General features: G+C 45.2%; 1 protein-coding gene across 1 annotated transcript in view; it reads right to left on the bottom strand.

Moving 5' to 3' along the window:
* Positions 1–23,836, bottom strand: part of igf1ra (insulin-like growth factor 1a receptor) — an 87,172-nt gene that overhangs the window by 54,124 nt on the left and 9,212 nt on the right. The window contains exon 2 of the mRNA XM_018739380.2: positions 19,084–19,647. Coding sequence (XP_018594896.2) covers positions 19,084–19,647 — 564 coding nt within the window. The remainder of the gene's footprint in view (positions 1–19,083; positions 19,648–23,836) is intronic.

The raw sequence follows: 23,836 nt of genomic DNA, 5'->3' as shown, positions 1-23,836 counted from the left end.
CTAGTCAGACCCCACTGCAAGTGTCCCACCTTCTTACCAGTCCTAAAATCACATATTACAGGGCCATGTGTGGATTTAAATCATAACAAAACTCATATTACGTTGCTTGTTGCCGAGTAAAGGCTATTAGAGACGCGATATACGCCAAAAACTGGGAATCTCCATAGGCGACCATCTCCATAACCACGAGGCTACTGGGTGTCCCTATAAATAGGGCAGCAAAAAGGTAAACTATGAATTCCATGCAGGTCTTACATTTGTACAAGCATGAAACACTACTCTACTACTCATCAGTTGAGGAAAATAACCCAAAGTTAACGCAGGGAAGCCTCGACACACTGACAACGCGTGCGCATCGCCCGGTGCTTACCCCGACCCACCACCACAGAAACATCCTTGTCACGCGGTCTCCAAGATACGTCAGCACTAACATGGGGACGGGTCGGTTCCACCTGATGGAGGGGCCAGTTGGGGAAAAACTCAATCGCAACAAGCAAAGTGATCTGCCTGCCTCCCGATGTGATGAATGCTCCACGTACTAGAACAGCTGAACTGCTGAAGTACAAACCCAACACCATGTCCCCTTCTACCTTGTATAACACCTCTGGGAGATTTCTAACCCTGCCATTACAAGATGATGTAAGGGACCACGTAGATGTGACCCCAGAAGCTCCCTGACTCCCAGGAGGACATGGAGGCCCCAAAGGGGACTCAAGCTGGGCAATGAAATGGAACTTACTGGTTTCCCGGCCGTGGTCTGGAACTGCTTTAATAGGCTGGAAACTATTTGGGAAATGGTCGACACTAGTGTGAGCAGGGAGGCCGCCGGGAACAAAGGATTCCATTGTGAGGGCGGGCAGTTGCTCCGCGGCTGTGAATAAATCGAATTTGCTACCTCCGAAATGAGTAGCCAAAAAAAAAAAGCTAGCAGGGCAAAGGCCTGGTCTGTTGACATCAAAGTCCCCACAAATGCACAGGCTGACACACCGGACATATGATAACCCTTGTCCCCATGGCCAAAAAGGCACGCAATTACACGGCAGTACTACTGACTGAATAAGGAATAAGGGAGTCCCGTAGACCCCTCATAACGTGGTCGCCGCGATGGAGGTGAACATGGACATCATGGAATGAGCTGTTCCCGCTCAGCACCGTCAGCACCGTACTCCACTTACTCCTGCTCTATGAATGAGTCCCAAGAAGGGGAAAAAAAGAAAGGTTTCCCCACACCTGTAAACAATCCTTACAGAACACAACAGAAATGGGTCAAGAACACGGAAAAGCTTTCCGGAAAGGTCGTTTTAAAAGCATAAAAATCAATTAACTTTCAATGAAGACGTTGGGTAATATTTGTTTTTTGCAGAGGCAATTTTCCACTAGGACAACACTTCAAATGTTGCATAATCCAGGCCTCAACGAACCTGGTTTGGCCCAGAAAACACTGGGATTTACTGGGAAATTAATCCCCGGTCCTCCTGGGATCCAAAGAGAACAAAATACTCTTGGGTCGGACACAGCCGCAGAAGTGAACGAATACGTGAAAACAAACAAAAACGAAAAGGTTTCTCTCAAGGCTGGGGTACGCCGAGAGCGACGCACTTGCTCCAACCCCCACCCTGGCAGAGTGGCTGCGAAGGGCCATCTTTACAGAGTTACCCTTCGGGTTTTATTCGTTTATGAGAACAGCTCTAAAAACACATACACGGTCTTTCTGATGTGCACTTTTCAACAGAAGAGAATCTACAGAGCTGTCACGCAGCAAGCCCAAGAGTCGTTTCGCTGCCCTGTCCACATCACCCCAGCAGTGTGTGTGTATAAGCAGGCTTTTAGGCTAAAACCACTTTTTCTGAGTTACATTTGGATTTTATCTATAATGGAACTCATTAACTTCATTAATTAGCAAAACACCTTTTGCTAGACATAGTATTGTTGACAATCTAACACCAGACCCAGGTGGGGGTGTACTTTCAAACAAATGCCGATAATTATAACAATTTCAGCATGGACCTTTCTAACCGTCACAAATCAAGCTGGCATTAAAAAAAAAAAAAAAAAAAAAAAAACGTTCCGGTAAACAGCCACCTGTTGGCACAGTTTTCCAAGCGAGGTCACATTAGCGCCTCGAAGCTGGAATATGACCTGCTGCGAATTCCACACATGCCCTCGCAACATAAATCAGTTCACAATAAGCAAGCAAATAGAGGTGTAATTTAATTTGTAAACAGATTATGATTTCAATTAGGAAACTGTCAATCATGCCAAATCTCTCTCAGAGCAGTTACAAGTAAGGTTTATTCCCCCCCCCCAAAAAAAGTAAATATGTCCCAGGCTTGAAATGGATAATGTCACTTTGTACGTTGCTGAAGTGCTTTCGTCCGGGCTTCTCACGAGCCCCGCTACTGGCCATAGCTGCTCGGCCAACAGACTTGAGGACGAACTTCAGGGAGGGCATCCCGATACCGGCATTATCACGCAATGTGGTCACGCACGTCGCCATGCCGAACAACGTTCTCATCACAGACCCTTCACCTGTAACAGAATGTTGGTAAGGGACAAACGGCCGATGTCGTCTTACAGAATCCCACCGTGCACTCAACTACAAAAGGGCCAAATTAGGGATTATTCCGCAGCTCCCGTGGAAGGAATACATTCACCAAGTGTCCTGGACGACCTTCGCAGCATGCTCCACAGCTTAGTCACGCTCCCTGGCTCCGGCAGCACGTTAGTTGAGGCAAGATAAGAGCTTAATCTAATAGTCAACATGTGCCGCAATCCTCTGCTGGTGTAGTACAATGTGCCTGCAAGGCGACCAATCACATTCACCGCAGGACTGTGGTAAACACATCCAGCCGGGTTCTTGAAAAACAACGAGGGGAACCTCTCCCCATACGTTCAATTTCCTCCAGTTAAGAAGAAAGGAAATGCGATGCAGCAGGGGGCGTTGAGTGCGCAAAGGCTGTGTAAGGTGTGGATCCAACAGCCTCTGAAGAGCGCACTTTGTATTCTGCCGTTATACGCGGCGAGTGAAGGTGAGTTCGGTTGCATCAGGCTGCGGAATCCCCTCCCTGAAGAAAGCCCCACCCCTGACAAGCACAATTAGAAAAACGAACTGGCACATTTTGTAAAATGTACAAGAACGGATTCGGGCACAGGCCTCCTGAGGCTGGAGAAGGCGAGCCTCGGGTCCCTGGTCGGTTTTCTCACCCCTCGTCGACCCTGCCCTCGACCTTGCGATGACACGCAGGCCACGTACGATTCGCAAGCCTCACAGCGGATGGAGCGTGCCACCACTTCAGCCCATCCCACCCCCGGAGGCAGCGGAGCCAGCGTTCGCCCCCATTCTTCTGCTTGGGTGGCCAGCTTCAGCAGATTAGCGGGAGGCTTCTCCTTAATGAAGCCATCTGACAGGGGGAGGGGGGGTCAACAGCAGGAGGAAAATAATAAGAGGGACACATTGGATTTGTCCATGCTTCAACGCATGTCATTACTCAAAGGACAACCCGAAAGAGAGCAAGGCCCCTAAAGTAAACCTTACTGACGAGGGAGCACGCAGAAGGTACCGCTGACGAACCTCACGTACAAACGCAATACGGCCGAACGGCAGAACCTCGCCACGCGGGTCTGCCCTCGAGACGCAACCCGCCTTCATACCGGTCAGCCATTCCGAACAAACGCAATCTGCCTTTAAGCAGCAGTGCCTTACCATGTTCTCTGTCCTCTGCCACAGCGTGTGCCGCATTTGTGTTACATTCCTTCTTTACATTCTGCCAAACAGCACAAAAGCACGTGATAGCAACAGAGAGGTCTTCATACAGACACGTGACGCTTGAGTGCAGTCAGTTTGTCTTAAACCACCACATAAACCAGTGCACTTTACACAAGTTTTCGCAACTGATAATAGAGTACAGGCACAGTGCTGTGAAAAAGTATTTGCCTCCTTCTTGATTTTTTATTTTTTTGCATATTTGTCACAGTTAAATGACTAAGATCATCAAACAAATTTTAATATTACACAAAGATATCCTGAGTAAACACAAAATGCAGTTTTTACATGATGATTTCGTTTATTAAGGGAAAATGCTGTCCAAACCTACCTGGCCCTATGTGAAAAAGTAATTCCCCCTAACCCTAATAACTGGTTGTGCCACCCTTGGTGGCAACAACTGCAATCAAGCATTTGCAATAACTGGCAATGAGTCTTTCACATCGTTGGGGAGGAATTTTGGCCCACTCTTCTTTGCAGAATTGTTTTAATTCAGCCACATTGGAGGGTTTTCGAGCATGAAGGGCCTGTTTAAGGTCATGCCACAGCATCTCAATCGGATTTAAGTCTGGACTTTGACTCCAAAACCTTAATTTTGTTTTTTTTGAGCCACTCAGAGGTGGACTTGCTGGTGTGTTTCGGATCATTGTCCTGCTGCATAACCCAAGTGCGCTTGAGCTTGAGGTGACGAACTGATGGCCGGACATTCTCCTTCAGGATTTTCTGAAACAGCGCAGAATTCATGGTTCCATCAATTATGGCAAGTCGTCCAGGTCCTGAAGCTGCAAAGCAGCCCCAGACCATCACACTACCACCACCACGTTTGACTGTTGGTATAATGTTCTTTTTATGAAATGCTGTGTTCGTTTTACGCCAGATGTAACGGGACGCACACCTTCCAAAAAGTTCAACTTTTGTCTCATCAGTCCACAGAAAATTTGCCCAAAAGCCTTGGGGATACACTCAAGGTGTTTTTTGGCAAATGTGAGACGAGTGTTCTTTTTGGTCAGCAGTGGCTTTCGCCTTGGAACTCTCCCATGGATGCCATTTTTGCCCAGTCTCTTTCTTATTGTTGAATCATGAACGCTGACCTTAACTGAGGCAAGTGAGGCCTGCAGTTCTTTAGATGTTGTTCTGGGTTCTTTTATGAGCTCCTGGATGAGTCGTCGTTGCGTTCTTGGAGTAATTTTGGAAGGCCGACCACTCCTGGGAAGGTTCACCACTGTTCCAAGTTTTCTCCATTTGTGGATAATGGCTCTCACCGTGGTTCACTGGAATCCCAAAGCCTTAGAAATGCCTTTGTAACCCTTTCCAGACTGATGCATGTCAATTACTTTGTTTCTCATCTGTTCTTGAATTTCTTTAGATAGTGGCATGATGTGTTGCTTTTTGAGATCTTTTAGTGTGCTTCACTTTGTCAGACAGGTTCTGTTTAAGTGATTTCTTGATTCAACAGGTCTGGCAGTAATCAGGCCTGGGTGTGGCAAGTGAAATTTAACTCAGCTTTCCCAAAAATTTGGTTAATCACAGTTCATTCATGATTTAACAAGGGGGGGGGAATTACTTTTTCCACACAGGGCCAGGTTGTTTGATGATATCAATCATTTAACTGTGACAAATATGCAAAAATAAAATAAAAAAAATAAAAATCAGGGAGGGGGGAAATACTTTTTCACAGCACCGTGTTCTATCATGCACACCGGAGGTCAGGGAAAAAGTGAGACCAAAATCAATGTGTTTTGAGACCGTTCCTGAACATTAACAGGGACTGAGGAATTCTTCGATTCATGAGTCCTGAGAAAAGCAACTCACTTCACCACTTTGGCGTCAGAACCGAAAAACCTTTTTCATTTTGAACTTCGTGTGTGTGGGACTACAGAGACGCCGGAGGTGGAGGAGCGTAGCAGTCTGGCTGGAGTATGGTGAGCAATCACGTCTTGTAGGTATTGGAGAGCAGGTGAAATTGATGTGGGCAGCAACAGGAAGCCAACGGAGAAGAGACAAATAGGGGGATAGAGTGGATTTACCTGGAAGACTGGGTACAGAGTGCAGTAAGAGCATCTGTCTGTGTGTGTGTACACGCACGCGCATGCGTGCATACGCAATGAAGCACTCAGTACTGCTGCAGAACAAGTAAAGTGCAGAAAGCATTCTGGGCAATTTCCTAACGGAAAAACAAGCGTGGACCCGAGCCAATGCACTACCGACTTAATGAGTGTAATAGCGCATGACAATGCTGTGTGAAGGAGAACTCTGAGTGTTTACATGAACCCTGTGGGCCATCTGTCTTATTTGCCAGAGATAGCTTGCGAGGGATGCGGTCCGGCTCGCTGCGCCGCTGTAACCGATGCACCAATGTGGACAAGAGGCACCCAGGCTGAGGTTTCAAAGGCTCTCACTAGGTCTCTAAATGGATGTTGTCCAGCCCCCAACCCCTCCGCCCCACAACAGTGAGCTGCCCCCAGATGAAAGGCCCACTAATGCATCTCCTCTCTTCCATTATCGAGTTCACGGCGGGGCTGAGCACCTTGCACGGGAGATGCAGTTGAGGAGGTAGTGTGTGGGGGCGGTGGCGGGGGCGTGTGGATCGGGGAAAGGAAGTTTTTCGGTTTAGCGGAGTTCCTGGGAAACCCACCCTGTTGTGCCCAGTGTTGCCACCCATATCTTCCTATGGCTCACCTACATGGGAAATGGAGGGACTCGACTAAACGTTCATTTTCACATGTAGTGCCAAAGCAGGGCCTGTAAAGTGCACATATGCAGCTCAATTGACACAAATATCTAACATGCACCATCTTAATATTACAAGTCAGATTATCATCGTGGGACCTGAAAATAACCCAGTCTTTCAGGATAAGGCTAATTGAGCAGCCCAGCAGCATGAACTAGAGCACCATTAAGACCTCATGGGACATCTGCCCTTCCTCTACAAACCTGAGAAGGAACAGGCTTTAAGAAGATTTAGAGAACACCGTGTACTCCACCACACTATATTTATCTGCCACTCTAAGCCCTTCCACCCATGTTTGATGATGAAATAGCAGGTGTCCATCCTCTCAATGCTGATCCTCAATTAATCTCTGACCTTATTACTGGCTGCCAATGTCCTAGCTCTGCACAGATCCTCCTCATGGCCAGTAGAACTTACCTGGCTTACCTTCCACTTCCAGGTTGAGCTGTAAGGCCTTTAATTACCTAAGGGGGGGAGAGCACCCTTACCCGCTTCCTCTACATAGCTTGTGTAGGCTCAGGATTGTAACATTTCCACAGCTTCCTTTATAAACTTCTCACACAAGGTTTGTGCATCCTAAAGTGTGAAGGGTTAATTCAGGGTGCTAAGCAGAGTGTGCTGTTGATGCTTAAGCCCAGCAAGGCCATGCAGAAAGTAGGCTGTAAAGGGGGCTTTGCTCAATCATACAATGTTAGAGTTTGAGGGGGGGAAAAAAATAAATAAATAATAATAAAAAAAAAAGCAATAGGGCATTCCACCATAGATGGTCAGCAAGAAAAGGGAACCTTAAGGCACCCAAAAGAGCACTCAGATAAAGATATTGCCTTGTTTCCACAGCAGATCTATTAAACCGGCATAATAATCATTACCAATATACTGTATATCCAGTATACTGTACTGACATTTAATGATGATATTAAACTGAATTACACACACATAGGAATACAAACATCTACTAATCCTTATCTGCAACCACTTGTCCAGCGCACAGTGCCAGTAGCCCACAGAAGATGGAGTGAAGTAGAGCCTCGAGCAATTGAGAGTGACCAGCCTGCCTGAAATATGTCTTTAGACTAAGGGAGGAATTCGGAGAATCTGGAGGAAACCCACATGAACATGGGAAGAACATGTCAACTCCACACAGTCCCAAGCCAAGTGCTGCAAGGGACAAGCGCTACCCATTGTACCGTCGAGCCATCCCTTGTCTACACCTGCCGGGGTAAAGCACCATATTCCTCACCATTTAACTAAAACCACTTTTAGGGTGCTCCATACTGCCTCAGAGTGTTCAATATAAAGTACTGGGGAAAAATACATTCCAAGTAGCATTAGAAATAATAATGATACATCTTTAATAAGCACGGAGGAAAAAAGCCTGAAGGCAACAGAGGAAGCACACCTTCCAAGACAGTTTCATGAAGGTCCAAGGCCAGGTGACTGCCCACCTGTCCTAGGGACATGCTCTCGCTGAACACTCTGGCATTTGTATTGTGTGAGCAGTTTTTGCATGAGTTAGATGGTGCTGCTGCCACAGCGCTTCCTGCAACAGCCACTTTCAGCATCAACCCTCATTTTTCCTGAGCATGACTGTAAATCAAGAACCGCTAATTGAGTTTGCATATCTTCATGTCTTTCAGTGTCCCAGCTTGAGACGGACTGATGCCGGATGTGATTCACGAATAAACGGCATGTTGTTTTCACCTGAATTATAACTGCTTGCTTGCTTGCTTGCTTGCTTGCTTGCAGATTTCCCAAAGAGCTTTGGGAGGTTCCAGAAAAACAAATGCGTGCTGGTTGCGACATCTTTGTAGTGTCATGAAGCAAGGGGAAAACTGACTTCGCAGACTCTTACCCTCAAGTACAGACCCCAAGCTTTGCTAAAATGCGTGCAACCTTGAACAAAATTGTGGTCCTAGTCCAAACTGCCCAGCAAGATTTGGGACAGAGAGAAGGAGAGAGAGGGGCCCCCCACAGCCAAGGTCCCCGCGTCCATTATAGAGAATGCTGACAGCCATGACTCAGTTGGCAATTAAATCAGACGGGCACACTCTGGAGAGTAAAGGAAACGCCACCCCCCTCCCAACAGCCCAGGTGGGCGTGCCACCCCTTGCAAAACCCCCCTGCCAGCAGGACCGCTGCCCAGACATCCAGCTGTTTTGCGCCAGTTCCCCAGTGTGATCACAGCTCTACCTGGATCCGCAAGAGTAGAGAGCTCTTCGCTTTGGAGACCAGAGCTTATCGGCAGCATCTGCTCCCCTCTCACGCTCAACACGGCTCACGGGAAAGTCTGAGCAATGTAACGGAATCAATAATGATCAAAATGTATTGTAAACTCTGCTGGGCTGAATCTGATGTTTTCATGTTGTTGCAAATAAGGATTTTCGTGATATCTGACAATGGAGGCTGAAAGTGTAGGTCTCATCCCAAACATATAGTAGCAAGCGACCCTTCCAATGAACTTAATGAAAACTATTGAGTTACATTTTCTTTAATCAATTTACGCAGCCAGCGCATCAGGAAGTTACTACTTAACAAAGCATTTCAACTATCTCCAGGATACAATCACTGCATTCAAATTCTTTGTTGTATCGCGTTGATCTTTTGGAAATATTTTCATGGATATTAGAAATATGTGCCTGAAGGATCAAGAGTTAATTTCTCTCTTTTTTCCCCTATTTAAATGTGGTTTTGTTAACTTTGTTAATTTTTCAGTTTAATCAATTCATATTCAAGTCATGGTTGAAGGGGAAAAAAATAAAAAAATTCTTTCCAGTATACTCTTTCATTAAGTTCCATAATAGGAGAAGTACGATTTATCCATTGAGCTGATACTTTTCTCCAGAGTGAATTACAATGTCAAGCTACTTATTATTTACTCATTTATACAGCTGAGAAAACTTTTACTAAACCAATTCAGGGTAAGCACCTCTCTCAAGAACCCCACAACAGCAAGCAGGATTTGAACCCTAGTACTTTGACAGGAAGTCAACAGCGTTGACTACTGTTGCACCTACTGCCCTCCAGTATGTAAAGACGATTAATTAAGCCACCTGCTACAGTGATGCTGTACTTTGTCATCACTCTTCTCATCTCAATGCAGGTCATCCAGGCAGAAAAACGGGGAACGTTTTTAAATTCATTTTGACCCGTCAGTCCCGTGCATGCTGACACTCCACAGTTCAAGCGAGCTTCAGAGGACAGCAAGATCAGGTGACTCCACCGCAAGCGACCCTAAATGACACTCGTAGGCCTAATCGTGGAGCCGGGTGCGTATGACAGGCGCAGCGTCAGAGGGCTAAATCAAGCCCCTCTCTCCAATTCCCACTGTACAAGTCAGCTGCCACGTCTAAAATGCGTGACGCTCTTCAGATGAACGAGCAACGGTGACCCGCAGCGCGCCGACGATCGAATAAAGCAGCGCGTGTTGTTTCGCTAGCAAAAGGGTTCAAGTGGGTTGTGTGTTCTTTCGAGTTCTTTCAATTAGGCCCACAATTTCCTTTGTAATTTTATTATGTCCTTTCATCTGTCCGGCATGGTCAGGTCCATAAAAAGTTAACTCTCCATGCCTGTGTAAATAAGCACCGACATTCACTCTCCTCCGTTCCCAAACACCACAGGTCTGTGTTATTATAACCAGTAAACTGAATGATTACTGCAACTCCTTAGCCATCTCATTACATCAAGCCATTCTGGGTGAAGACTGGTCCTGTTTTCCGAGCATCATGCCAAAACCAAGTTGCTCCAAAAAGGTGTGGTGTGTTTTTTTTTTTTTTTTTTCTTTTATTACCTTGAAAAGCCCTAAATCTATGCACAATGTCCACTGCAGCGACAATAATGGCATATTTACTGCATACAAGAAATTCTGAAATCCTCACAGAATTCATAGATGCCAGAGATGAAGTGAATGAGAAGGAAAGGGAAAGAAAAAGTAAAGGGAGGTAAAAGCATCAGAGAACTGGGGGCTGGTTAAGGCACAGCATGAAGACATGCAGTACTTAGTTTGAGGACATCAGACACACACACACACACACACACACACACACACACACACACTCTCTAACCGACACGGTGGGCCCCGCGGCATTACCCTGCTCTCCGCCAGCTTACTCAGGGCCACGGCACATTATCTTCCTGGCGCTGCCTTCAAAAGGGCTGGAGCTGCGGGGGCGGGGCGGGGCCAAACAGGCCGGCTGAAGCGCGCCGCACCATGCGTTTTATGAATGAGCGCTGGGAGAGCGAGGCCTGTATGAATCAGCGCCCGCTGCAGTGCCAGCCAGAGGCCGACACCACGCAGGCTGTAGGCCTGGGTACAGGAGAAGCAGCATAATAAGGGAGTACCACATCCTATAGGTAAAAATTTCATTCAGTGTGTCAGGCTGTGTGTGTGTGTGTGTGTGTGTGTGTGTGTACAGTGTGTGCGGAGAGGAATGTTGTTTGTCTCCTTTATGGTTGATATCCATACAAATCCCAACCTTGATCCCTTAGAAAGCATGCGAGTGTGTACATTCCGTTGGATTGATTCCTGTCTCTCACACACACACACACACACACCTTGCATCTATTTCCCATGAAGGAAAACCAGACAAATAGACAAGGTATACCCAAATAATGACTTGCCATCAATGAACAAAGAGACTCGCTCCAGATTCACCTCTGCTCTTGCACAGTCTTAAATTTGTAATTCACAATGACAGGCTTGACATATTTGTACAATTATTTTAAAGTTTTTAAACTGAAGCAGAACAATACAAAAAAAAAAAAAAAAAAAAAAAGACCAACATACAACAGAGAGAGACAGTTTCCCAGAAACGCTGGAAGTGGTAGGTGTACACTGTTTATGTAGAGACTAATATAAAAAAATACAAACGTACATACAAGATGGAACAGTGGTGCTGTGCCGTATCCCTAAACATGACGGACCTTGGGAGAACAGGATGTCGTGGCTAATTGGCTGTCTGGCTAATTTAAACAAAAAAAATGTTCAAAGCAGCACAACTGGGCATAATGCATGATTTGCCAACAGTTGGTCATTAAAATACCTTGACTTGGCGAGGTGCACATCAGCACTACAGGACACAAACACAACCCACAGGTTGTGGCTCCATTGTCTGCAGGCCCTGCTGACTTAAAGGCTTGCTTAAAAGTCCCTTCAGGCAACGCTTTGCACTCCGTCAGGCCGTAAAACCAAAATTACACTCAAGAAATACAAAACTGCAAGAAAGTAGGGATTCCCAGTGATTGCAGCGAGAGACTTCCCAGTTTCAAGAGGCTCTCTACACGAATCGAGCAGGAAACAACCAACCAGTGGGGTTAACTGAGGGTACGGAGGGCAACAATACAAAGGTTCTACAGCCAAACGCAGGAGCATCCACAAACTGGAGGGGGCCAGGGTGAGAACCTCAAAGCATTCAATGGGACAAAGCTATACATTGCCGGAACTGCTCGTCCCATACGGGGTCGCGGGGAGCCGGAGCCTAACCCGGCAACACAGGGCGTAAGGCCGGAGGGGGAAGGGACACACCCAGGACGAGACACCAGTCCATCGCAAGGCACACGGGACTCGAACCCCAGACCTACCGGAAAGCAGGACCTGGTCCAACCCACTACGCCACCACACCCCCCAAGCTATACATTACAGAACTACAAATCCTAGAGCCCTCCCAATCACTTACTCCAAAAGGGCACAGCGCTGACCTACAGTACAACCCTTGAATGTTTCCTCCCCCCATATAAACTGGTGAGGACCAGCACAATTTCAGTTCATGACTTCAACTCAGCATGCCTAATCACAGTCCTAGCAGTTCTGTCTGCCCGCAACTCTACCAGCCTTTAGTTACTTACCTGATGCTTTTCTCCAAAGTGACGTAAAATGTTAATCTACTTACGGTACTTTACCCATTTATACACTTCGGTAAATTTCACTGGAGCAGTTCAGGGCATGTACCTTAATCAAGGGTACTGTTTGACATGGATTTGAACCTTGATCTAAGTTTTGAGTGCAAGGTGGTGGCTCTAAACACCACCAACTTTCACCCCATGTCCCTCAATTACTCTTTTGCACATTCTTAGGGAATAGTTCAGCAAGCCTCTCACCCCTCAGACTCCTATGGCTCAACCCCAACCATCCTTTCCTACAGCTGTGACTAAGCCAGCAAGAATTTCTACCTAATTATATGTCACTTAAAGGGACAAACCCACGTCCCCCGACCAAACTACCGAGAACCTTTCACCGGCAGCCCTTGGCCAAACTGTTCTGAAGCACATATACACATCTGCTGGAAACAACATGTTCTCGTGTTCTCTCTCTCTCTCTCACACACACACACACACACACACACACACACACACACACACACACACACACACAAAGTAGATCATACCACTGTGTTAATAAACAGAGAAAGACAGCAACACTGAGGGGCCCTTCTGACGGCATTAAAAAAAAAAAAAAAAAAAAAAAAAACCCCCTTCCTGAAACCATATTTAAACAGGATGTGCTGAAAACATACGAAAGCAGAATGAATGTGTCAGGTCAAGTAAATCTGACTAGAGGGAGGTCAGGCAGGACAGAAAGTATGTAGACCCTGGTCCATACTGATGTCATATCCCTCAAGTCCAGGGCACGGCAGGTTGCGTGGGTGCTACAAGCACTAGACACTGAAAAGGTTATGTGCTCAAACACAATGAGAGGTACTTCTTTGAGGAAATTTCCCAAACTGGTAGATTAAATAGTCTCGCTGTGAAAATGCGTAAAACTAAAACATTTCTACACGTCTGGAGATAAATATGGGACAGCCGGTAGCGTAGCGGTCAGAGCTACTGCCTTTAGACCCAAAGGTTGCAGGTTTGATTCCCACCTCTATCTGTAGTACCCTTGAGCAAGGTACTTACCCTAAAAATTTCCCCAGTAAAATAACCCAGTGCTACAAATGGGTAAATAATTTTAGGTAGACTAACATTGTAAGTCGCTTTGGAGAAAAGCATCAGCTAAATGAATAAATGTTTATGTTTAAATGTTTAAATAGAAAGGCAAACACAAAAATGTTTAGGCATGACCTTGAGTCTCACTGAATAGCAGCATTCAGAAATGCTGACAATGTAGAGATGCTACTCATACAGAAGCTGAGCACTATCAGTTCCTTGCAAAAGTATTCAGTCCCTTGATCAATTCTTGCATTTGACTCACCCACAAACTATACATTGAAATCTGCAGTACTGAAGCCATTGTTTTCTGCAATAAAACATTTAAATATTTTAGAGTATACAGTATACGTACCAGTTATTCACACTGTTCAGGGGTGATTTCTGCCCATAATTCTAGACAGATTGGTTGGATGATTCTTGTGGACCACAATTTTTAAAGAACACTAGGGATGAAATAAAGACTTTCAATGGGCCACTGTAGGACATTCACCTTTGTGCTCCTAAGCAATTCCAGTTTTGTTTTGGTTTGGTTTTGTGCTTAGAATCACTGTCGTGTTCAAGGAGTTCCTTTTCCAAAATCAAACTGAAGCAGGTCCTCTTGCAGTACTTCCTTGAATTTTTCTCATTCAGATTAGCAAGGATTCCCAGTCTTTGCTCATGAAATGCAGCTCCACAACATGATGCTGCCACCACAATCCTTCAGTTTAAGGGTAGTGGCAGTGTTTTGTAATAAAATATGACAGAAAAGGAAGTGTGCCGTGTACCATTCGTGATTCAGAAAAATAAGAATACAGGTTCAGAGTCTCAATGGTTTTGCAAGGCACTGTACACTTTGCACTCGTAGGGCAAAAACGAAGCACACATTCCTGTTACTCATCCTATGAATGTTGGGGTACATGCATTGGAACCTTGACTGCATGAACTCAAGTGATGGGCCATAACCTGAAACACTGAGTTGAAGGACAATCAGCCATTCGCAGCAGGACAGAGCACAAAGAGCAGTCACTGATCCACAACACACACATGATCTCCTGCATCTGTCTGTCCGTACAGAGAAAAGTAAACTCTAAATTGGAAGAGAGAAGGTGTTAAGCCCAGGTCTACGTTCCACCTCAGTGCTGTAAGCACACACCGCCCCAGGGAAACGCTTGGCATTTCTGTGACATTTTCCTTCAGACTCCCAAACTCTTCAGTCAGCAGCCCCCATCTACGTTCCCAGCACCCTCTACGGGTATCGCACTCGGTCACTTAAACATTGTGCTTCCTTAATTCACTGCTGCTCTCACTGGTAGCGGTGTTGAGCGTCACCCACGGACCCAGCAACGAAGACAAAGGCGGCATTAACCACAGAAGCCTACCTACTACAATAGTGGGCAGCCAATTACTCCAGTCGGGTCATGCCACCCTTAAAGGCAGGCACTTAAACAGTTTTTCCACGCTTAGCCAAGCTCATTTTTGTGAAGCAAATCGAAAGTTCACAAAACGTTTAATCAGAAGTGCATTACTTTCTTTGGACTCCAACGAGATTCACTGGAGCCAGAGGGCTGGTAAGCTCTATTGGTGCGCTACAAGGGGGACCCAAATATGACCCAAATATGACCCAAATGTACATTAATAAGGAGTGCTTTCTTTTCCAGGGAACTCCTGAGAAGATGGCCACAAAAACAGCAAAGCGCAAACCCTTTGAAATACTGAAACAAAGCATTTGGGAGACAAACCCAAACTTCACGCCTTCAAATTTCCAAAATGTATTTTTATAATTGCGAGTATAGCTTAAAAATTAATAGCTGGTGTGCTATCAGAAGGTTAAATGCAAAACGCTTCAAAGCTCCCACCTCTTGTGTAAAAGCCGAAGCAGGCACCAATGAAATATTTCCAGAAATCATATTTCATGTCTTCCTACGAACATCAGATTACAGAGTAAAGACCAGTTCCCGATTCCTGTACCTCTCCTGTCCAGAATATAATTAAGCGTTTACACTGAAGGAGGTAAACTGAGCCCATTCAGAAAGCAGAGAGGCCCAGAGGCCAACTTCTCCCTCCCCAAAACGAAACGCACCGAATGCAGCCACAGAAGTACACAACAGAGAGTTATAACTGCTGGCACAACAAGCAGTCCCTTGTCTGGCATGGTACAGGCAGGCCCAGAAGCCCTTGCTGCCTTATCTTAACAATTAAAACAAAACCTTGATTAATTCTATGCAAAAGTATCCAGTGCCTCTTTTTTAAAGATACTGGGTAAACGAGTTACACGTTACGAACTAAACGCGGAAACGGTGATTTCCAGCATAATCGGCAATGCGGCAAGGCAGCTGAGCTACTCGAAAGATTTACAAAGCCATCTCTGCAGAGACCTGCCTCCACATCTAAAAAGTCCAATTGCGGAGAGGTGGTGCATTCCGGAACGTTGCACGACCAATCGGGAGTGAGCATTAGAGGACAAGCAGAGGAATGTGGCAGCTACCTTAGAAAACAACGGAGCCGCGCCGGGCACCACAAAGCCAGGCTCCAGCGGATGAGCAGCCCCTGGCTAAGTAATTAGAGAGAGGAAAAGGGAACACACTGGACTGGGCTCACTGGAAACCACAGCAAGCCCTTGAAGAAACATCTGGGTTCATGAAAAACAAGGCAATTACTAAGGGGGGGGGGGGGGGGGGGGGGGGGGTAGCGGTATAGTGTTTGCCCATCATCGAGACTAAATGACTGGTGCTGCAACATCCCTTAGACTAAACTCAGGCAGAGGTAGAGGCCAAAACAGCGTCGCGCGGCGATCTGTCGGCAGATCACGGTGCCCAGCCTCACCCGTAAAGACAAAATAACGATTTATTTACAAGTTATTCTGCCCGCTGCCGGCGGCAGCTCGACAACGGAGCCCACGACTACCTGCCCCACAGCCGCAAATCTTTACGCCTTTGAACTTTCAGCTCTCCTTGCACATAAACTTCAATCGAACTCCGGAACACTTTACTTTAGAGGAGCCAAAAAGACTTCAGGAGGCCTTAACATGTCGTCCTTCTCTCCGATTCCCTCCCCCCCCCCCCAGACCAATGCCACAGAGAACAAGGCTCACAAAACCATTATAACTAACAGCTGAAAGGCCCCAGAAGCAAAGCAAAATGGGACAGAAGAAAGCTCCCAGATGCCTCCCCTCCTTGCCGCGTTTTTCTGGGGCTTTTGAAGATGAGATCTCTTTGTTTGAAAGGACACAAACCCTACAAGGACTTCCAACACAGGGCTGTGTGTTTAACCCTCAACTTTCTGCGAAGACTGGAAGTGGAATAGAAAAAAAGCTATCCGCTAAAAAGCACATGCTGGAATTGCGCATCGTCTGCGTTTCAGGGAACACAGAAATTCCCAAAAGCAGCGCGCATCAATCACTACTGGGACTCGGGCTTTGTTTCGGGATTTATGGGGACCGTGCGCAAATAGGGGAGACGCGCGCTCGCAGGAGAGAATTCCCATTAATGAGTATTTAGGAGCAGACGCAGAGCTCAGCCAAGCAGCAGACACGGTTCAAAAACACCCTTCCTCCCCAAGACATCTGTTATTGTTCATTTAGACACAAAAGTAATGGAAAACTTTAAAGCTATAGTTTATTTCACGTCACAGACATTTGTATATGTTTTTTTTAAAAAAAAAAAAAATGTTGCGCAGATAAATGGGGAAATGGAGGCCTGTTTTTGTGGCAAACATTTCAAACCATCAGGGGAAAGCTTTGAAAATTCATAAGATAAACATTCCTGGAACAGCCACAAGATTTTCTGAATTTATATTCATCTGAGTCAGGAATTGACAACGTGCTCAAGCAACGTAACACACTTCACTTAAAATACCATTACAAAGCATCGCATAACACACTCCTACACAAATCTTGTTTGCTTTGTATTTGTTTTGCCTGCACCCATTTATTTTGAGTGATTCCTAAGTCTCACAACACATAGAGAGCAGATGTTGCGCACGTCAGCGGGCGCCAAACACAGGCCCTTCCAGAGGCAAGAGAGATATGCCGCAAATGCTATTGATCAGGAGGCTCGGGGCAGGATGGGATGGGGACTTTGTGGGAAGAAAGCACGTAGTCCTGAGGTTACCACAACAGTGGTCCACCATCAGCTGGATTTCACCAAAAGAAATAAATTAGGGAAAAGCAAACGAAAAACCCCGAAACAATCCTCTTTGAATCCTCTGTTAATTAGAAGAGGATGTAAGAGGTGGGGGGAGGAAATTATAAACACTGCTTCCCATCTCCAGAAACACAACCGGTCACTAAGGAAACTAACTTTCCATTATTTGTTTTCAAGACTTGCTAGAAAGACTATACGCTGGGGTGAAAACTTCACCGTAAGATGTGGAAAACAGGCTTTCGAAATGCACATCGTTCCCACGCAGAATAATTGCCCACCATTACAGCATCCTTGAGCAAAAAAGAACTGGTCTGGAAGAGACAGGCTCTAGTATGTCGAGTCAGGCTGCGTTCAGGCCGTTTGCCTGTCCGAAGGCTGAGGGGTGCATCAATGCCCTTGCCTACAAGCATGCCGCTTCTCTCAGGCTTTGTCTTCCCCCAGTACTCTCCCTGTGGCCCCAGCAGTACTGGAACCCAAATCAACTTGTACATTCCAAAGCAAGACCTTGTAAACACCCACCAATGGCTTCTTAGCACCAAGATAAACTCACTCCTTGACAGTCAACCACCAATGACTTCCATGAACCAGGACCACTACACCCCTTGACATTCATCCAGTAATGGCTTCCCTGTACCGAGATCCACAGCCCTTGACACTCATCCACCATGCTTTTTTTTTTTTTTTTTTTTTTTAACATCAAAGGAGACCCACTGATGTGCCTCCCCTTCCCCACTACAGCAGAAACACAGATCCTGAAGAGCAAAATTAAGCGTTTTAAGAATATCATATCCAAACATACAAGTATTTATTTTTTACTCTAAAAATGGTCAATACAAGCTGTATCTTGATTTACCTAATCTCATTTCACTCTTGGCAGTTACTGTTGTATTACATCTCATTAGACAACTGTATTATTTCTACCCCCAATGGGTGAGCACCAGTTTAAATCAAGGAAGTACACAAAACTCACTAACAATCTAATCTGGGAAACAAGTCATAATAACAGAGGATAAATGTTTTAATGGATGAAAGATGGAACACCAAGAATCCTTCGACTCAACAGGACCAACTCCAAAACACAGCATGGATTCACAGTGCTTGTTCACCAAAGAGAAATGCAGAATTTCATAATAAATGCTGGAGCCAAAACCCACCTACCTAGATGAAAGTCACCTCTGCTAGGCCTGCATTAAAACTGGGAAAGATAAACAGTGCCAAATACCTAAATTATTGGAGCAGCGATCTGCCCAAGCTCTGGAAAAACAAACAAACAGACATCATGTCGAACCAGTAGACGGAAATAAATCCTCGGAAATAAATCCCAGTAGAGCGCTAGTCTTCACTCTCACTGCAGCAGTAGCGTTATGCTGTACCGCCATCTCAAGCCACAGCCCTAGCTCTAGTTCTCCAGTGAAGCCCTTCCAATAGCTCTGCAGGCATCTGTAGCCTTAGCACTACATCTAGCGCAGCCCGATTGGCCGGACTGTTAGGAGCCACTTAAGAAGGTAGAGAATAGAGAGAGGTCACCGATGACCATGACCTACCTTTCTGACAGTGGTTGGAGGTCCAGCAACGGTGGTTGTAGTTTTCATTGAAATTGGTTTTGATGCACTGAGGGTCATCCTCCATGAGACCAGGGCAGACATCACCACACTCCTTTGACTGCTTATTCCCAGCGATGAAGTTGTTGAACTCTGCATCCATGATAAGTGACCAGTCGATGGAATCCAGGTAGCACATCTCTGGGTTCTTCTCAATACGGATGGCACCCCGAGTAATGTTGCGCAGACTGTACAGGCCGATGTCCTTCAAGCTAGTCATCTCAAAGATAACAAGGGCGTAGTTGTAGAAGAGGTTGCGGCCACGGATGACTGTGAGGTTGGGGAAGAGCGTGCTGAGGCTGTCAAGGCCTGATACGCGGAACAAAAGTAGGTAGTCGGTGACCATGGTCAGCTTGGGGAAGCTGAGAGTACGGAAGACCTCTTGACTGACATTGCTGGTCTTGTCACCGATGAGCAAGATCTGCAGGTAGCCCTCCACCACTGTGCAGTTTTCCAGTCGCTTGAATTCGCTGATGTCATTTCTGATGTCGATGCTTGGACCACAAACTAGGAGGGGGGAAAAAAAAAATGCAGATATAAGACTTTAGCTTGAGAAGGGAAGAATATAACTACTGTTACCAAGAAAATCTCTGTAGACCATTCCAACCACCACTAAGACTACCAACTAGCATGTCACATAAGTTAGTTTTTTCCTCCAAGAAGAATACTGCTGTCACACCAATGTCAAAAGTGTTACCATGGTAACATCAAACTGGTTTACAACAAGAGATCGGTGAAACACACTACGAGATAGTAATTTGTTCAGGTTCATTTCGTATGTTTTCTTTTATATTCCTCATTTTTACAAAAAATCCGTTTTTATCCCCACTTTGTAGAGCAACATTTAGAGTTGAAACAAACGTTGCGGACAGGCATTCTCGCTTCGTCATGAGACAAATAGTTACGGAGTCACTCAAAGCTAGTGCAGCCCAGCTCATTTTCGACGGCAGACTGTCAATTCCCATTTACAAACAAGTGTAAATATTTTGACACATTTCCTGTGTATTTCAGGGAAAACTGGGCTGTGAGTGCAACTGAAAGTGTGACATTCCTTTACCTAAGCTGACCCTAGAGACTGTGTGTATGTATATACATTTAAAAAAAAAAAAAAAAAATTCACATGAACATCCACCACAAACAAGCATAGACAGAAGGGACAGTGCTGAATGGAGGGATTCAGCTTGAATCTTCACTTAAAGGCCAGATTTTATGTGTAAAATCATGTAATCCATCTTTTTAATTGTGCCCAACAGCAGAAGCAGAACGTATTATAGCCTTGAAAAAACAAGAGTACAGTTACTAGGTCTGGGAATTACTATGAAATCAAAAAAAAAAAAAAAAAAAAAAATGAAAGTGTGTGTGTATATTTGAAAGTTGTTTATTATAGCTTTACAATAATGCTTAAAACATGTGATTCGTCGTTTAAAAAAAAATGTATAGTTTATCCATTTGGGGTAATATTTTGTTCTAAGCAAAACAAAGGAAGCACACTCCATTTTATTTTGAAAGTAGTAATGATTATTTTTCAGCTGAGAAAACACACAGCATTTGAGTTACCTCGAAGGGTCAGGTCCCGCTTTCAAGGATTCTCCCTCGCGATTTCTTAGGTTCACGTTTAGAAAGGCCACTGTTAACGCAACGGGCCAGTGGACAAAAATTGTGGGGAGGGGGGGGCGATGACGACACTGTAACAGCATTAGGGAAAAGTGCCTCCCTAATGCTGCACAAGTAAAGCGTGCAGTTTTGCCATAACAACCAAAATGTCTTCACACTGAAAGCAAGAACTAATACCTGGGTTAAAAATTACGGTTTTAAATCACCGTGTTTAAACAATACATAAAACATGAAACGGATGAATAAAACTGTGTGCAGTAAAGACATATGTAAAAGTAAAATGCCTTTGAGAGAAGAAAGCTCTTGGCATTTGACTACTTTTCCTAAAACTCAAATTTTAAGTTCTAACTGACGATTAGCTCCTGCCACCTGCCAAAACAGCCATACCAAACCCTAGTTGTGAGAAACTGCTTGCACCACTTTCAAGCAGCAAAGGAAACTGACCGGGTAGGAAGTAAGCATGTTCGACAGAAATTACTCCATTCTGGCGGGGGGGCGTGGTGGCGCAGTGGATTGGACTGGGTCCTGCTCTCCGGTGGGTCTGGGGTTCAAGTCCCGCTGGGGGTGCCTTGTGATGGACTGGCGTCCCGTCCTGGGTGTGTCCCCTCCCCCTCCAGCCTTACGCCCCGTGTTTACGGGTTAGGCTCCGGCTCCCCGCGACCCCGTATGGGACAAGCGGTTCAGATGATGTGTGCGTACTCCTTTCTGAACCATTTCAACCAACCTAATCACATCTCTATCATTCCTTATATTTTACTGCTTATAAGAAAACATCCAATATAATGGACATTTGTTGTTTAACTGTACTGCCTATGATTTTTCCCCCAAGTAGCCAGATATGGCTCAGTTTAACAGATTTTAATCAACTGTACATGTACATGTTACAACACTTCCCGTAACCAGAACCATGTGATTTGCTGCCCACATCATAAAAATTCTGTCTGTTTAACAGAACTAGTAATTTCATCAAATACCTATTGCATGATAAACTGTTTGTGCCACATTCTGCTGTGCTTTGTAAATGATCTCTGGGTGGGGGTCTAGAATCGCTAGCAGCGTTTCCAATACAAACAGTGCATTGCAAGGCAAAAACCAGGCAGCCAGTAACACCAGATAAGAATCGTTCCAAACAGCAATCAAGTGCACATGTCTGGTTAGGAATTGTTTTTTAAAAAAAAAAAAAAAAAGGCTCCTAAATGTCCCTTAAGAAAGGACGAAACTAAAATTAATTCAATGCACATAAATGACCAAGTTCTCTCTTTTTCATTTTCCCATCAAGGAAAAGAGGGCAGAGCTGTGGTCCTGCTAAGACGTAGCGCTTGGGAGCACATGCTGGTACTTTGCTGGAAAGACTAAAATATTTAACATTTCGAAGAAACTGAAACCTGTCATTGAGCCAGAACATCACAACAAACTGCTTAAGAGTGTTGCAAGCTTGTTGGCGAAAAGCTGCCAATGACGAAAGCTGAAAGTGACCATGGGATGAAAGAACAGGAGCAAACCACTGACAGATACCTCATTTCTCGCAGGGGAAAACTGCCCAGTTTTACAGCAGCGCACGGCAAGCACACCAGTGGTGAAAGACGAGCACAAAGAGCACGCACGTACAGTAAAACTGCTGAGAAAGAAAAGGAACGAAGCGGCAAGGTGGAAGACTCGGAGTACGGGCACGAGGAAGTTTCAAGTAAGCCGCTGCGGTTAAGGTGTTGTTTCTGAACATACCGACGTTGCTCATGTAGGAGTGTGTCCTAAGCATCATCCTCAACCACTGCATCGCAAGCAAGGCATGCGGCATAGACAGTGATTCTTCGCCATCCTGGACCCAGCAAAGGTTATCCTACGATAGTACTTTTTGGGCCAGGCTAGGAGGGAGGCATGCCCTGCGAGCACAAAGCGCAAGCATCCAAAACGTCTGGAGCATCCAGAGCTCGGCCGCAATGCGCCGCTGGAGTGGGTTCAGCAGACATGTTTTCCTTTGAGTGCTTTAGAGTGCCAGGCAACCGCAGGGGGGACGTGAGCTCGCTCACTCGCTCGCACTCGCACATGCGCATAGACCGGCACGCAGGAGGGCACGAGCAGGTCGGGTTCTTCAGACATTAGTGAAACGTGCACAAATTAGCATAAACTTTGCACTTATTCTAAATCAACCATTTCTCCTCCCCATTGACGGTTTTACGCAACCCTTGGTTACATGGACTGAAGAAAAAAAAAAAAAGTGAAAATGCACAAACCGGAGAAGAAAAACCATGACGGCAAAGAGATTTACGGGAAATAGACAACGATGGGACAACACCCTGGCAGGTCCTATCCTCTCCTTTAGGGTAAAGTATATAATAAAAAAAGGAATTTATCTTTATTAACAGAAAAAGACAAAGCTGGCAGTTTGAAGTCTTCCAAGAAGATATGCAAGCATTTCATTTGCGCAACGTAAAAACAACACAACCCTACTTGTGTCGAAACCTAGTCAGACGAAAACACGTGGTTGTGCCGTGAAACATTCAGGTTAAGGCTTTTGTTTGGCACTTGTGTGCCAAGTACTGGCAAATGCCTGGATGACAGGTTGAGGCAAATGCATGAGCACATGCACACACTCCCACACACACTACGCACACCCCACCTGAAGAACAGAACGGGCTGCCCACTGACCTTCAAATGAAACTTATAGAACTGTATGTGCATTTCACACACATTCAAAGTTAAAATGATCTATATGGCTTACTCTCTCTGTGTATATTAGCACATATTTATTATTCAGTGTAGATTTCAGGCTCTGATCACCTCTTCATTTTACCAACAAGCTTATTGGCCGTAAATTAACGATGTATAATAATGTAACGGGGTAAAAAATAATCAGAAAAGGGCTTATACTGCCTTAAGTTTCAGAAACTAAATGAGAACGTGGAGACAAAAAAAAAAAAAAAAAAAAAAGGATCACGGCACCATTTGTTAAAATATTTCCATTTTGCATTTCTTTATTGCTGTAAGACATCATTTCTTTAATGATTTATCTCAGAAACAACATTACCAGCTGCCCAGTTTCCACTGATCCGCCATTTCATTTCCACTGATTTACTCTTTATTC

The sequence above is a fragment of the Scleropages formosus genome, chromosome 7, assembly GCF_900964775.1.
Source record: "Scleropages formosus chromosome 7, fSclFor1.1, whole genome shotgun sequence".
NCBI lineage: Eukaryota > Metazoa > Chordata > Actinopteri > Osteoglossiformes > Osteoglossidae > Scleropages > Scleropages formosus.
Note: the sequence above shows the minus strand (reverse complement) of the source record. Positions and strands in the feature narration are given on the sequence as shown.